At 32.9% G+C, this 16,797-nt stretch overlaps 2 protein-coding genes across 7 annotated transcripts in view; one reads left to right on the plus strand and one right to left on the minus strand.

Moving 5' to 3' along the window:
• Positions 1-2,949: 2,949 nt before the first annotated feature.
• On the minus strand, positions 2,950-4,808 carry LOC123705879 (glucose-6-phosphate 1-dehydrogenase). The gene has a single exon (XM_045654959.1). It carries the CDS (start codon positions 4,712-4,714, stop codon positions 3,230-3,232), a length of 1,485 nt encoding a protein of 494 aa, XP_045510915.1. The 5' UTR covers positions 4,715-4,808; the 3' UTR covers positions 2,950-3,229.
• Positions 4,809-6,114: 1,306 nt separating this feature from the next.
• Positions 6,115-16,797, plus strand: part of LOC123705842 (protein ultraspiracle homolog) — a 29,459-nt gene continuing 18,776 nt past the window's right edge. The window contains exons 1-2 of one of the 6 annotated variants that reach the window (XM_045654890.1): positions 8,861-8,962; positions 16,095-16,352. In XM_045654890.1, coding sequence (XP_045510846.1) covers positions 16,169-16,352 — 184 coding nt within the window. In that variant the 5' untranslated portion in view covers positions 8,861-8,962; positions 16,095-16,168. Of the gene's footprint in view, positions 6,438-8,860; positions 8,963-13,407; positions 16,353-16,797 lie in introns of those variants that run through there. The other 5 variants (XM_045654889.1, XM_045654887.1, XM_045654888.1 and 2 more) reach the window with 5 other exon arrangements.

Raw genomic sequence — 16,797 nt, forward strand, 5'->3', positions numbered from 1 at the left:
CACTTTAGCACCCCATCCATAGCAAAATTGGCGAATTTTATCAAAATCGTATTCTTTACCGTTAGGTCCGTAGAGGCCCATCATTGAAATTGTTAAATTATTTATGTTATTAAATCTATAAAATAATTGAAACCTGCGCATGCGCCTTAGAGCATTAAGGCATGCGCACATCATACATAAACAGTGCGAAATTTAAATTGGTATCGTTTCATTTATTAAATTAAATCAATAAATAAATCTATACTAGTCACGTCTGGTTCGAAAGATGAAACTGGCTTTAAGCCGCGAATAAAGAATAAGAATCACTATCATTATCTCTGACATCATTAACTCTTCCATTTCTGCAGTTATTCCATCTTGTTTTTTTTGTACTGCTCTTCAATATGAATAACATGGTTCGGTCATAGAATAAATTTCGTCGAGATACTGATTTTGTGTCTTTAAACATTTTGAACGGACAGATCGTTCAATTTTATATTGTTGCTTGAATAGTTTTTAACTGGATTACTGGTATCATTCATGCAAAATAATAATAATAATATTAAACAAATCATAACTACTTTTAATAATGTGCAATGCAATCAAGATGAAAAGCATCAAAATATCAAGTCACACGTCTTAACAATGCATTGAGATATTTCTTGTAAACACTCTTGTTTTTCCTTAAAAACTACCTACATCTCTTTCAAATTGTTTCATTTTAAATTTATTAATCATAGTTTAAAGTTTTCGTCATGTTTTCAACTCAGTTTTCAAAAATAATTTTTTTTTTTAGAAATCACTAAAATCCTAAGCTAAAATCGCAGAAAAAAAAAATCACTGACAAGCTTTGACACATCAACAACTCAGGTTTTAATGACAGTTAACTGGCAAGTGTTGCCATTAAATTTTCGAAATAAAAAGCCAGTTTCATCTTTCGAACCAGACGTGACTAGTATAGATTTATTTATTGATTTAATTTAATAAATGAAACGATACCAATTTAAATTTCGCACTGTTTATGTATGATGTGCGCATGCCTTAATGCTCTAAGGCGCATGCGCAGGATTCAATTATTTTATAACTAGTGGTCCGCCCCGGCTTCGCCCGTGGTACGTATTTAGTATCCTATATCCTTTTCCTGGCTCTAAACTACCTCCCTGTCAATTTTCAGCTAAATCGGTTCAGACGTTCTTGAGTTATAAGTGGAGTAACTAACACGACTTTCTTTTATATATATAGATTTTAATAACATAAATAATTTAACAATTTCAATGAAGGGCCTCTACGGACCTAACGGTAAAGAATACGATTTTGATAAAATTCGCCAATTTTGCTATGGATGGGGTGCTAAAGTGTAACTTTTTTATACCTAAAATTAAAAAAAAAATTATTAAAAAAAAAACTAAAGGGGACCTAACGAAAAAATTGTGGGACCTTATAGGACCTAACGGAGACCTATCGATTAAGGTCATTTTTGACCCAAAATTCTATGGATGGGGTGCTAAAGTGCACTTTTTTTATACCTAAAATTTAAAAAATTATTAAAAAAAAAACTAAAGGGGACCTAACGAAAAAATTGTGGGACCTTAAAGGACCTAACGGGGACCTAACGATCAAGGTCATTTTCGACCCAAAATTCCATAGATGGGGTGCTAAGTTTGCACTGGTAAGATCGAGTTTGAATCGGGATCTATCTTTATTCATTAATGTTGCATTGAATTTTACTATACATATTTTCAAATTCAAATCATTTAAGGTACTTATGCAATACATTTTTACATACATATTAGCAACCAGGTATTGCAATACAATAGGGTCAATTTAAAATTTTTAAGCTTGTAAATCTATTCATAAATTTAAAATGAGTTTGTTAGCTTGACCACGCTTATCTCAAGAAACAGATACGGTTTGGAAAAATAATAGCTTTTTGAAAAGTTGCGCCGTGCGTACTGCGTAGATCAGATAGGTAGTGATTGTAAGGTCTTGTAGTGGTCTTGTATAACACATTTAAATGATAAAGATTATTTTCAGCAGTAGTATTATTATTTCAATCTAACATCTAACATCCTACTAATATTATAAATGCGAAAGTTTGTATGGATGTATGGATGTTTGTTACTCTTTCACGTAAAAACTACTGAATGGATTTGAATGAAATTTAGCACACATAAAGAGGGTAACTTGGATTAACACAAAGGATAGTTTTTATCCCGGAAATCCCACGGGAACGGGAACTATGCGGGTTTTTCTTTGAAAACGCGGGCGAAGCCGCGGGGGGAAAGCTAGTACAAAATAAGTAAGTGAAAAAGTTCAGGGCTATAATATAAATTAAACAAAAAATATTATTGTTTCAACTTTATATTAATAAGAAAAAAAATTGTAAATCTTTCAAAAACCTCCCACTAAACCCCCTTATCACTAGGCCATAATCGACAAAATAAATAGGATAATAAAAAACAAGTTTTTTTATACTAAAAAGTGTAAACCTCATAGGCTTTTTTATGTTTACTTTTTGCTCACAAGCTTCTTATTTAAAAGTATTATAAAAAATATTAAAGCAAAGCAACAAATTGTTTGTTAGTACCTATGTAAAAAAATATCTTTAACATATTATTCATATATTCCTTTTCACTATTTACATTTTAATAGATTATTATCAGAAGGATGTATTTCAATATGAAAAATATTTTTTTTACTATTGTAAGGCTTCATAACAGCACCAATGTAATGTTTTCACTATGCTTAATAAAATAACTAAATTAATATAAGACAAAATGCATTACATGTTGAAAGTCTAAGTCAATGTCCATTTTCTGAGCTAATCTGCATTTCAAGGTGACAATTTGACCTCTGCATAATCACTTAGGCTTGACAACTATACAAATTGAAATAGGTACAATAACAAATATTTATTATATGTGATGTCATTTTTAAAGCACTATACAATATAAATATTAAAATTATTCATTATATGAAATTATTCATTTATTCATTAATTTTAATTAATACTATAAAACTTAGAAAAGAAAATGCTGATATTCATAGTTTATAACTTCATTGACCTTAAAATGACCTTTGGAAAATTTTGCATGTAACTATCAAAAAATGGAATGTTTACTTACAATACATAATATCAGTGTCTATAGCATTTGAGTTTCATAATATTATGCAACATTATTTTTATTTTATTATAAATACACACCTTCGAAAGGAACACCATCACCAAATGCAGTAAAAGTAGAAATCTTTAAGAAAGTGTTGGCTTTTGCCATTTGTAGGAACCAGAATATTTAAAATCATAATGTGCTAGCTTTTCATCTGCCTCTGGTGGTCCCCGAGACCCATAAACATAAGGAACAGGTTTTATATGTTGATCTTCCAATTGTTTAAGGACCGGTGTAAATATACGCCAAGCTTCTTTCAGCTCATCATTTCTTACAAAATGCATCTGGGTTCCAGTAAATACATCCAGAATTAACCTTTCATAAGCGTCAGGAACATCAGTCTCCTTGTATCGCATACTGTATGTGAGATCTAGTTCTGTTTCCATTAAATCAAACTTCATACCAGGTGATTTGCACATTAATTTTAAATATAAGGCTTCTCCAGGTTGTACTCTAATCACAAGCTCATTGCGCTTAGTGTGTCCTTCAAATATGTCACCAGGTACATCCTTATATTGAATTCGGACTTCTGCTTTCCTCTCATTAAGAGCTTTACCACAACGCAGAATGAATGGAACTCCTTGCCACCTAGAGTTGTTAATATATAATGCAGCAACTGCATATGTTGGTGTAACTGAATCTTTAGGTACAGTTGGGTCATCCAGATAACCTAACTTTGCTTCACCTTGACCATTAGGGTCACCAATATACTGTCCAACTAATAGATCACTTAACTCAATAGGTTTAATGTGCCGCAACACTTTAACTTTTTCATCTCTTATGTCATTGGGACACAGAGTTACTGGTTTTTCCATAGCTACAAGAGACAGGATCTGTAAGAGATGATTTTGCATAACATCACGGAGAATACCAAAATCATCAAAATATCCACCTCTACCTTCAGTACCAAATGGTTCCTTAAATGAAATAAGCACTGATGCAATGTTTTCCCTATTCCAGGAAGGGCTAAAGATTTGATTTGCAAATCTAATAGTCATTAAGTTTTGAACCATCTCTTTGCCGAGGTAGTGATCAATTCTGTAAATTTGTTCTTCTCTGAACAACCCACATAAATGATTGCTTAGTTTATCCGAGGATTCGTCGTCGCGACCGAAAGGTTTTTCAATAATGACCCTTGTATAACCTTTAATTGATATACATGCATTCTTAATGTTAACTGTAACATCTTCAAATACTGTAGGTGGTACTGCTAAATAAAAAATCCTGTTCGCTACTAGTTCTTTTTCGTGCTTACTGATATGTTGATTTAGAAACTCAAAGTCAATTCTTTTGTCGTATGAACCGGCGACATAGTCGTTAGCTTCCCAAAATTTTTCTAATTTTTCCTCGTCGCCAGGTCTAATTTTCATATATTTTTTTGATTTCTCTCGAACATCTTCAATTGTTTGTTTAGTTCGAGCATAGCCAACAAACCTCGTGTTTTTTGGAAGAAGATTGTCTCGGTATAAATACCATATCGTGGGATAAATCTTCTTTTTAGCAAGATCACCTGATGCTCCCAGTAGAACGAATGTATGAGGATATTGAAAATCTTCTTTGTTTTCCATTTTGTCTTTTTAACTAAACTTATAACACAACCTTTAAAATCTATAACTAAAATAAAACTAAATGGAATGGAATTGGAAATCCAATGTGATGTCAAATACACATTTTGACGAATGACGTCACAGACTGTCAAGTAGCATTACAATGTGATTTGTGAAGTTTGAACATGACTAATCAAAAAGTTGTCCGCTGGTGCTCGATTTAAAATTAAATTTTAAAACCGTTACCGATTCCTTTATCGATATAATATTTCAAAAAGTTAGTAATTTAGATTATATGTATTAAATATATTTTTATTAATATGTTGCTCACAAGGTGCTCGAAGAAAAAGACAAGTCATAGAATAAATTTGAGATAGTGCAACACAAATAATATAATGGTGCATTTACACAATCACGCGTATATCGAGATGAATATATTCACAAATATATTTATCGAACACGTATTTGTAAACATTGCTATTCGCTATTCGCCTTCAGTTTAGCATATTCGTGTTAAGACCAATTTATCGGACGTAATCAATGGGAATACGAATGTGTAAGCAGTGATTTGTGTGAACGCTCGTATACGAATGTTTCGTCGATTATTAATTCACCATCGTAAAATATAACAATCAGAGAATACACTATGTAAACTTGTAAAGTATAATATAAAGAAGTACCATTCAGATTACACGTATTTGAACTGCTATCCACTTAATACACTACGTAGTTTAATACAAAGCTATCTAATATATTCTAATCTAATATTTTATATTATAAAGGCGAAAGTTTGTATGGATGTATGGATGTTTGTTACTCTTTCACGTAAAAACTACTGAACCGATTACAATGAAATTTAGCACACATATAGAGGGTAACTTGGATTAACACATAGGATAGTTTTTATTCCGGAATTCCCACGGGAACGGGAACTATGCGGGTTTTCCTTTGCAAACGCGGGCGAAGCCGCGGGCGGAAATCTAGTAATATATAAAGTAGAATCATGATTAATTTTGTAAAATTTCTCAACCCTCTTGTACCCACTTGTACCTACCGGTAGTCTTTGTTGTCAGATGTTAATAATATGATAGTGTATAATTATTTAAATAAAGTTGTATCTAATTAAGTGTTTGCTGAAATTATATTTTAGTATTACTTTGCATTAGTTATGTTAATTCATGATATTTTGTTAGACCTTCATGATAAAAAAATAAGTGATAGAAAAACAAATATTAAAAAAAAAAAATTCAATGTTTGAGTGCTTGAGTACCTTATGCTGAGACCTTATGAGTTTTATCGTGATTTAGGAATCATTGCTTGTGTAGATTCAAAAAGATATTGTGCGTATTTGTAAATTTAGAGGTTTTCATGATTTAAAAATAATTATCTATCTAATTTGTACTTTTCAATGACATTTAGATGACGTGACGCTGAGTGTTCTGTGTTTTTGGTTTTGTCATTTGTGTGCGGAAATATTAAATAAGAAAATCATTATTGTGTTTCAGATAATATATAGATGCTATAATTTTAATGTGATGAATATTATATGAACCCCTGTCCTTGTGTTTGTTAATACATAACTTTCAATTACCTATGATAAACGAGTGGATGAAAAGCATTTGTAGATATATTTAGTTCAACGACCTTGTTACTGACAGGTTCATCGTTGTTAACTAAATACTGTATCATAGTGTTTAGACAAAGTATTTAAATTAAAAACTGAGGATGGATTCGAGAGATCCTGGTAAGTAAATTGCTAAGCATGCCTTATCTATTAACCTATTAAGTCTGAACGTTTTGTTCTCGTTAACCCTATCAAACTTCAAATGAAGATGTCACCATAACCAAGTTGGCCTACATGTAAACAACCTTCTCGTATTTTTAAATATTTTTCTATTATTGAATGACACAAAATACTACGATATAAATAACATGAGTCAAATTAAAAAACAATGGTTGAGAGGGATAGATAAATAAAAAGAAAACTGTATTATAAACACCTGCAAAGGGTATGTTGTAGGAATATGTTGTATCTAGACTAAAATTATTCACATTCAAATAGAAGTTATTTAGTGTATTCATTTTAGGAGTTACAAAGTTAATATAATACAATAATGTGTATTGAATATTGATAGACACCCGGCAACTTCTTTTTTTTAATTGTATGAATGTTTTACAACCTTTATAAAAAATTTACAACTTATTAAAATTTATCAAATTGAAAATAGAGAAATCATAGGAACATATTGAACAAAATGGATTAATTTATATTGAATCTGCTCATGTTTGTGCCCTTTATAGGTAGTTAAAATATTTTATATAAATTATATCTGTTAAAGTTCTTGTAGAATTTATTACTGAAACGCTATATGCTTTTGTTACTTGAGATAATAACCAATTTATTTGTGTATGTAAATCTTCTTACTATTTCCTAGAGTGAAAAGGGAGTATGTACCTATTGTTTTTACATATTTTAAAATCTGTAATACAGTGGGAGAATAAATTTTCTCTAAACTTGTAATGAAATATGAACTTATAATGTAAAATAATTAAATAATTTCTATCAATAAATAAATAATTTCAAAACATTGTCCAGTTTGCACATTTCACATGTGTGTGTGAGTGGATAATAAAATATTTTTACACTTACACTTACATATACATTAATAATAAATAAATTGATATGTAGTTATGATTCAGTAAATAAAATAATTTATTTTGCATTTTCTCCTACTCTAATTCATACAATTATTATCAATAAATAAATAATTTAAAATAGCATACAATGAATGCTATGCATGCCATACAGACTATATTTAAACTTGGCTTGAACAAAAATCTCAACGAAAAGTTGAGTTTATCCATATATAAATTATGTCATTCAGTTTCTAGACTTTTATAAATATGTATAACTATACAATTTAATTATTTCCATTCACTTTACTATCAGTTCACTGTATTTTCTATCCTTGTAAAGTTGTAGAATATTTAGTTCCCACAGCATCAGGCAGATGGCATTTTATCACGTTATAAGGCACAGAAACTAGGTGGCGTTAAAATCAAATCGTTATATCAAGATAATTCTCTGTTTGTGTACACAGCTATTGTATTAAATTTGTACGTAACTTTTATCATAGGATAATATTAATTATTAGGTTGCCTTAAGTAATAACTCAGCCCCCGGAATCACAGACACAATAGAAAATCTATTGTGTCGTGGTCAGATCAGGCTGTTCGGGGCTCAATGGGTTAATTGAACGTTTTAAATTTTTTTATATGTCTGGTTGAATCAATGAACTCTCTAATATGGCCTACATTTGTAATATAAAATTTATTGGCACTGGATGAAACATCTCAATTTTAATTAAGTCACAACTCCAAATTATTGATTGATTGATATTAATTAGCTTTAAAATAGCATTGAGAAGGTAACTATGCCTATAAAATGTAGTTTAAATTTCTAGGCAAGTAGGTCTGTAGGTTATGAGGAATCTGTGCTAAAAAAGTATCATCAGACAATGCTGCTTATCTATCAGTGCTTAATTGGAATTCACAATATGTGTCATTGTGTTAAAACATTTAGTTTTGAGGGTAATTACAAAGTAAATTAGAAGACGTCTCTACTCACTATAATATCATCACCACTTACCTTTTAGAAACCTGTCTGTTGGTCTAGAAAAAATAATGTATGTCTAGATTATGTATTAAATAAAATAGATCTACTTATAGTAGACCATGCTAGGCTATTGAATCATGTTATGAAATAATGAATAGAAACTAAATTACTCTATATTAAGTGAGGGACGGTATAGTTATTGTGCATTCTCTACTTACTCTAACTTTGTATTTTACACGGTTTTACTTTTCATAATTATTTACTTAGAGTTAAATGACAGATTCTGAGATAGTAGAATGTGTTCTTTTTCTGTAATCGGATATTGGAAAAGAGGTATGTGATCATATTGCATGGTAAGGTTTGCGGTGCCATAGCACGTGTGATGCGTCGCGACAGGCAGCGCGGGCGGACCGCAGGGTGAGGGGTGCGCAGTCGTGTGCAGTGGACCACTCGACGTCGCACAAGGTCAAGGAGAATGATTAACAACGAAAATACAGCAAAACAAACGGTGGCAGCAAGGGGTGGGAGGGGAGCCCGGCGCGGCAGTCAGAGCAGCGCCGCCGCTCGCGTCCGTCGCGTTTACGCCGCCGTTCGCGACAATTTGAAAATCGATGCTCGATCCGCAACCAGCGTTCACCACTACTCATTACATTGTAATTTCGATCGTAACTCATAATGACCTACGTCAAGGCAGTCCCCCATGCGCTCCTCATTTTGAAATGAAATGCGTTTGTTTTGTATATTATGACCACAGATTATGACGGTCGGTTGTGTTGAATGTACTTGACGAGTCGAAAACAGGATTCTTTTTCAGTATAGATTTTTATCGAAATTAAAATAAATCGCTTTTAGAAAGTCTTACATTTATATCTCGTTTCAGAAAACGTTTGTATTTATACCACATATTTTAATTGACCGAAAATTAAATTACAAAAGCCGGTTTTTTCAATATTTCATGAACACCTATCTATACACAACGCAGTTTGTTAAACTGAGCCGACGATTGGGTATGTTTGCACACTATTAACCACCTGTAAAAGTATACCATGAGAGATATATAGCGGGAGTTAAAATTAGACTGACGCCTAATAGACAGTCGAAATAAAATATAATTACCTACCTACATTGTGTTCTCAAGCTTGTAGGTAATGTTTTTATGCCCTATGTCTTTATCTGACACGAGTCGTAAAGAGCACTGCAAGGTTGGCGGTGTATTGACTCCCAATATATTCAATATGATATGATTCTAGGCATTGCATTTACATCGTATGATTAACATTTTTAACGAGATAACGAAGTAATATCCCCATTTGGTTGTTTGACGTCAGGGTGATGTAACCGGTTGTCGAATACGTGCCAATGTAAGACCGGTACATCTTTGAAACATCCTAAACCTAAATTGCACTATTTATCTAAAATGTACCATGATCTAGTTATTTTTCAACTATCTTCACCATCACTGGATAATTGAGGACCGTGTTTCCACGTTCATTCACAATAATTCTAATTTATATCTCATAATATCATATGATTAATCGTAGGTAGAGTCAGGCGTTAGCGGAGACAATGGGTAGAGAACTGAGTGCTAAATTTAATAATTTAAGATTTTATTACCGAAACCATTAACATAATAATTATACATTTAACTTTCTTTCCGTTTATATCAACCCGAAGTTACCATGAATTCCTATCACACTTTATTTTGAATTTTGATATTAACTTAGTGAAAAACACTGAAACGTGTAGGTAGGTATTAATTATTTAATGAAACTTGTGAACCTGTTTAATGGAGAAATCATACGTGCTTATAAAATATTATAATTTAACTAAGTATATTTCGTTAACATTAATACTTAATATTATTAATTTAATATTAATTTAATTCACAAATGGTACCAAATAGACAGTAAGATTTGAAAAGAATGAAATTGATTTCGTATTTCTTTTAACTCGTCCCTATCGACTCTACAAAATTATTAATTAAGTTATCTCGAAAATATAAATACTAGGTATATTTTTAAATGATATTATAATAAAAATTTTATTTTTTTTACGTTAATGATAAAAACATACTTTACTTTACATTGTAGAGATAAAAGATAATATGTTTTATCATTGAAAAATTGAAAATCAAAGAAAATACTAACGATTAGATAAAATATTGCTTCGTAATTCTTGGATATTGGTAAAATGAAGGAGTTATTGTCAATTTATTACTGATGTGCTAATTTTATTTGCTATTTACTATTACTATTTACTTTTGTATCATTTAAAAAATCTTTACATTTCTTTCTTCGTTATAGAATGTCTCGGGTAATTAAAAATATATTTCGTTGGAATTTGGAAACATTAACTTAATAGGCAATTCCTTTTTTACGTGTGTTGTAAAGCCTGTTGTTCAAAGTTAACTTGCTCTACATAACATACTACATGTATCAAATCTTACTGAAATAGTGTTCGATGTGCGTTTTCCTCGTAGATAATATTTGATAGAATAGTTTCAACAGGTTATATCTGTGGGTTATATATTGCTATTGGATTCGTTTAGAATATTTACGTATCGAAGCGACATTCTATAGTCTTTGGCACTCGGGAATTACCTAGTTACGTGTATGTATATTCAGCGGTAAAGGAATTTTTGAAATCAGTTCAGTAGTTCCTGAGATTTGCGCGTACAAACAATAGTATATATTAATGGCGTAATGCTAGTAATAGGTAAAATTACACGTTGCAATTTGTGTATTGAAACCACGTATAATCGCGGACGTGAGCTCTGTACTTTATAAGGCGCTTCCACAAGTGTATTGTATCATTATCAAGGCCTTCTAGTTTATTAGAATTCGGTGCCGCCTTCGTGCTAACTCACTTTTGGACCGGCATACCTTCAGTCCGTGCAATGCACGTAAACATAGCAGCTACAAAGTTACAAAATAATATGATTGACTCAATGATTATACTGCACTGCGTTATGAACTGTTTTTAGATTCCTTTGCAATATTTAATCTCGCGAAAAAAAATAGGTTTCTGTATTTTTTTTTAATACTTTTTTCTAACAATAGTGTACCAAAATGGAATGCCTGATTTGTACTGCCTAATAATACTAAGTAATTATATTATCCAGAGTTTTGACTTTTGAGCAATTGCAAGACGTCCTCTGATGCTAGCAAAATAGCAGCATTTTGTTACTTAGTTAATGTGTACGCCACTCTAAACATTAATAGTATAGACAATTAATATTTAATTTTATTTAAACAATACATTTTTTGAAGTGGCTTACTGTTTTATAGAGGAATACATTTCGGTAGGTACAATTACAAGTACGGTAGATAAACTGCACGGACACAAGACACGTATCATTGACAACGCTGTCGATTATTTTCTAGCATTGTTATGAAGTGCGGATAACTGATCGATGTTGTTATAACAATTGTTATCGTTCGGATAGTCGCGGGTGTGAGCTGGCAGCGTCATGGCTCGGGAAACGTTTGGTCACGGCCAAGGTCTCACGTTATATAATCGCCAGTAAATGATAGATAATATTTCGTATTTCCACTCCATTATACAGTATATTACGTTATCACGTTGCTCGTGACGTATTTCGGCTGAACGACGCATGGTTCATGAATTGGGCTATTGTGGATGTTATATGTTAATTGAAATTAATGTTACTATATATAGGCATTGTTAAAAGAAAGGAAAATATGCAATGTAGGTATTTCCCTTTTGTTTTAGAATTAAAATAATAATTCATAGCCCTTATTGTACAGTTATTAATTATACTTGTACATACTGAATGGGAGTTAAAATATTCATTCAAATGCTAATGCCATAAAACCTTAATAAAGAAATACATAAAGGATATAATAAAATTAAATAAAACATCAGTATTGCAATGCTCTGTGAATTGGCATAATTATGGTGCGCATAGTGAAGACTTGTGGATATCTCTACAAGTTTGATTGAGTGCGTCTAAAAAATTGTTTGTGGTAAAACCAGATTATTATAGAAAAATTTTAAAATAAAAATAAACTTGATAAATAATGCATCAGCTTTTAGCATATAGAATGAATATATTTATTCTATTCACTGAAAATTAAACATTTATAAATAGGTATTGGGATAAAGGCCTTATTATTGTAACCATGTTGTGTAACATTTAAATAATTTATCAATCTCCAGGTTGCCTTGTTATAAACTATATTTAATGACTACCTACGTAGAATATTAATTGTATGTGTATATGTGAAATAGAGGTAAATGATATTTTATTTTCCGCCAGAAATTCTTATACGTACATAATATGCAATGTAAAAACCACTGCGACTTGGTTGTCACATTCGAAACTTGTTATACGAGCCCATTCTAGTCTTGAGCATTTTTCTAGATACATTCCATTCTTTAGGATAAAAAATACATGAAGTGTTTTGTTGCACTTAAAAATCTTGAATAGGTATTTTCAAAGTTTATTTTTTTCGCGTCCGTATACTGGTCAAATTGCCTTTAAAGTTCAATAAATTAGTGTTGGCTTCAACAAATAATGGTTATTTTATGCGTATGTTTTAATAATAATATTACTAAAGTGGCTATGAAGTTAATTATAATTATTATTGCATACTAATAGGTACCTACAATTCAATATAAAATGGCCGTCGCCTGTATATCTAATATCTATGGATACCTATATATCGGTAATTTCTTTCCCGAATTGCGATTTAAAATGAACAATGCGAAACCATTGTTTTCGATAGAGTTCCGGTTGAATTCTCTCGTCCCGCTCTTTGGCTCGGTGTACGCGGAGTGGCTGTCGAGAATCTGCGATCGCATTAAAAGTGTGCAAACAAAAACCACCTGTAGTCGTCAGAGAATCGCCAAGGTCGCAGGCCCCCGTGGCGTGCTTCTCTGCGTTCCGTTTACCTACATCTCGCGAGTGCACGCGTCGCACCGCCCCCGCTCTTGAGTCACCGCAGTCCGTCCGTACCTGCTACCTCGCCCGCACTCCGGGTCAAGTCTAGGACGGACGTCTGACTCTCACTTTGGAGGTACAGGGCCGGGTTGGAACTTGGAGCCCTGTTATTACGCTATTAGCTAACAAGCTTGTTGGCATTAAATAAAACCGCGCAATGTACCATAAAATACAAAAAGTACACGTAACGCAATGTCACTTTCGAAGCGGGTTCAATAGTGTGCGAACGCGCTCGTCGGCTATTGTCAATGTTAATTATGGCTGCGTGAAGTCAAGGTCGGAGCAGATCGATAGCGCTGAATGACGACGGACAAGCTTGCAATATGCATTCTTCGCATGCGGCGTACCTACGTGTGCGTTCAAGATCACTGTGTTGAAGAAAGTGAATGAAAGTAGAAACATTCCACTCCGCGCAGCTAGATCTGATGCGGTTTATTTAACATTTTCCACGTGATTTTCTTGAGGAATTGAATACTTAACAAAGTATTCAATGCTTATAAAATATTTTCAGCCTGAAATTAATTTTCTGTATTGACTTCTTCTAAAAATATCCGAGTAATACATAAAATACCTAGTTATTATAGTACCCGAAAAAGCAATACATAAAATATTACCAATAGTAATAACAAGATACCTATCTATTTATCAGAAATCACCGTGAAAGAAAATGCGTAGGAATACGTTTGCCACGTGTGGTGGGAGGAAAGTATTGATTTATTTTATCACGTCTTCTTATTCAACAAACGTTCATATTTATTCCAAATAAATAATTGTTTAGTTTAACGTCAACCTTGGTTAATAATAATTAATCATGAAAGAGACGATCGCTCGCACAATGTTTACATAATACCTATGTACTTTAAATCTGTATATTAAAAAAAGGTCTTATCATCCTTAAGTCTATATAAGCTACGTGAAATCGCGTTTCTTTTCAAATAAAGTGTGAAAGGAATGATGCAAATGAGAAAGATTAAAACATCAGTCCATTAGGTAAATTTTATCCCTAAAAATATGAACTTTGCGTATTTTTTTTACAAATTATGACGTGAAAAGCTTGAATCAGCAATAAATTACATAGAGTTGATGATATCCAAAAAATGGCTGTGGTTATAAGCATAAACACTGGCTGTATATTAATTGGTCTATATTTAAATGAATACAAAGCAGTATTTTTATTTCACGGGAGATTTAGCCACACGAAATTCAAATCGTGATTTTCTAGGTAATCATGAAATCTTTGTTGAAAAACATTACAAGATGATAAAAACATTTCAAAATCGTGTTTTAGGTGATTTGATTCAAGTCTGTTGGTATCATAAAGATGCGACAACTGTAGAAATTTGCGGCATGCGGCATACATGATTACTTTGTTTACATAATTTGAATGCGTGTCAAACGGATAAATTCAAATTCATTATATTAAATACGAGCCTTGATCGAAAACATGACAAGCTTCACAAAAAATTGCGATTACGTCACGACAAGGTTGTTTTTAGTTTTTATTGAATCATCAATTCAAAATAAGTCATCGGTTTATGCTATTAAACATATAGATAATCCAATTATCCAAAATTGTGCGCACAAGTTTATCGATGTTTATATTATCTTTGTCCTTTCCAATCCTGTCGGAACTCGGAATGATAAACATTAAACACCACGTGACACCTTTATATTACTATGTACACGTGTAAAATATATTTTGTCAATGTACCTACGAATGTTATACTTAAGGGAACTTGAATTAATGTTTTAGATAAATATTTGGAAGGCACGTACGCCAAGAACACCAAGGTCGCACACGTGTAGCTGTAGGGTGTATGTTCCCTACCATATTAGAAGCGACGCGGACGCTTCGTCTTTTTGTGTACCATCAATTGAATTGTAAATTATAAATCGCCAAAATTCTCGCCTTAGTTGCGAGCGAAGTAAAACGCAGTTGGCTATTAAAATTGTAAATAGGTATATGTTTTTTTATCGTTCAACTGAATAATGCAACGTTTCACCGTTCACGTTTCCAACAAAGATAAAAGTGGTCGTGTAGCCGTAGGAGGTATTAAAAAAAAATGCACTGCTGATTTTTTTGATCGATGGTGGCAAAGATTAGTACAGATATTAATCTTTGTTTTCAATATAATTAAGCATTATTTGTCGAATATGAACAAATGCGATAAATGCGTTTGAGTGACATGGCGAAAAATTTGACGGTAGAGGCTAGATTAGGGTGTTCGGTCTGAGTGACGTAAAACTTAATTACAGAAATGTTTCGCAACCACGATCACGAAGGCCGTCACCTAACAACTCCAATTATTTAGTTGATTCATATTCTATCATAGCCATAAATATATAAAACATATACGCGTCGTCGTTCGTCGGTTCCATATAATTTCTTGGATATTGGCAAAAAGTCGATTATGCCAACGCGTTTTTCAACATAAAGTCAGATTTATTCACTTATGATTGTATGCGGACCTTGAGCGCGCCTGTTGAGCTGAGACCTTCATGTTGGTAACCGCGCGGAAGTTGACGGGTACATTTTTTGTCAATTTTGAGCTTGTTGAATTTTAGCACGCATTAGTCACAAGCTAACCTTCAGCGTCGGTGCTCGCGGGCCATTGTTGACACGTTGCACCGCGATATCTCGGAGTGGAGTGCAATAACAGCCGCTATCACAATGTCATAACGATATCTTTGTCCCCGGCAGCTACGACGATTTCGTATCGCGTATCTCCGTCGTCGGCACACCGGTGCGCGGTATTCTCCACATTATTTACATCATTGTGCGATCGTGTTTTATATGGGACGGTCTTCGTTTGCGGGTCTAGGTGCAAAATATTGGAGCGGTACGCGAGTGTCGTTGTGTCGGCCGGTAGTGATGTGAGGATGTTAGTGCGCGGTCATGTCGAGTGTGGCGAAGAAAGACAAGCCGACGATGTCTGTGACTGCGCTTATGCAGTGGGCGCGGCCGGCGCCGCCGGGGCCGCAGCAGCCGCCGCCCGCGACCCCCGCGCCCTCCGCCAACATGCTGCAGTCGCCCGGGACTCCTACAATGTCCAACGTGGATTACTCCATCGACATGCAATGTAATTATTTCAACACATTTACAAATCTATCTATATATATATACCTAGTCTAGATTTCATTTTATTATATAGATCGATCAGATTCAATATCTCATTAACCATAGGTACTTAGGCTTCTTGTTGAGTGAAAACTGGAGACTAGAATTTAGTTTAAACTGTGTATTTGATATCTATTTGATAGTTTGAAACTTTGCAACAACAAAGATAATGAGGAAAATAAGTCGGTTGAATAATTGTTTACAGCTTTGTATACCTATATATATATATCTTATAGTCGAGTTATGTAAATAAGGTTTGCAAGTTATAACGAAAATGTTATCTACATAGGTACTAATACAAAAACACGAGGGGTGTTCAATGCTCATAATATGTAGTAAGTAATCTATTCTTATTTTTTAAATTTAAAAAACCTTGGAATGATAGCAATTGAGTTCATACAAAGACT

The sequence above is a fragment of the Colias croceus genome, chromosome 3, assembly GCF_905220415.1.
Source record: "Colias croceus chromosome 3, ilColCroc2.1".
Taxonomy (NCBI): Eukaryota; Metazoa; Arthropoda; class Insecta; order Lepidoptera; family Pieridae; genus Colias; species Colias croceus.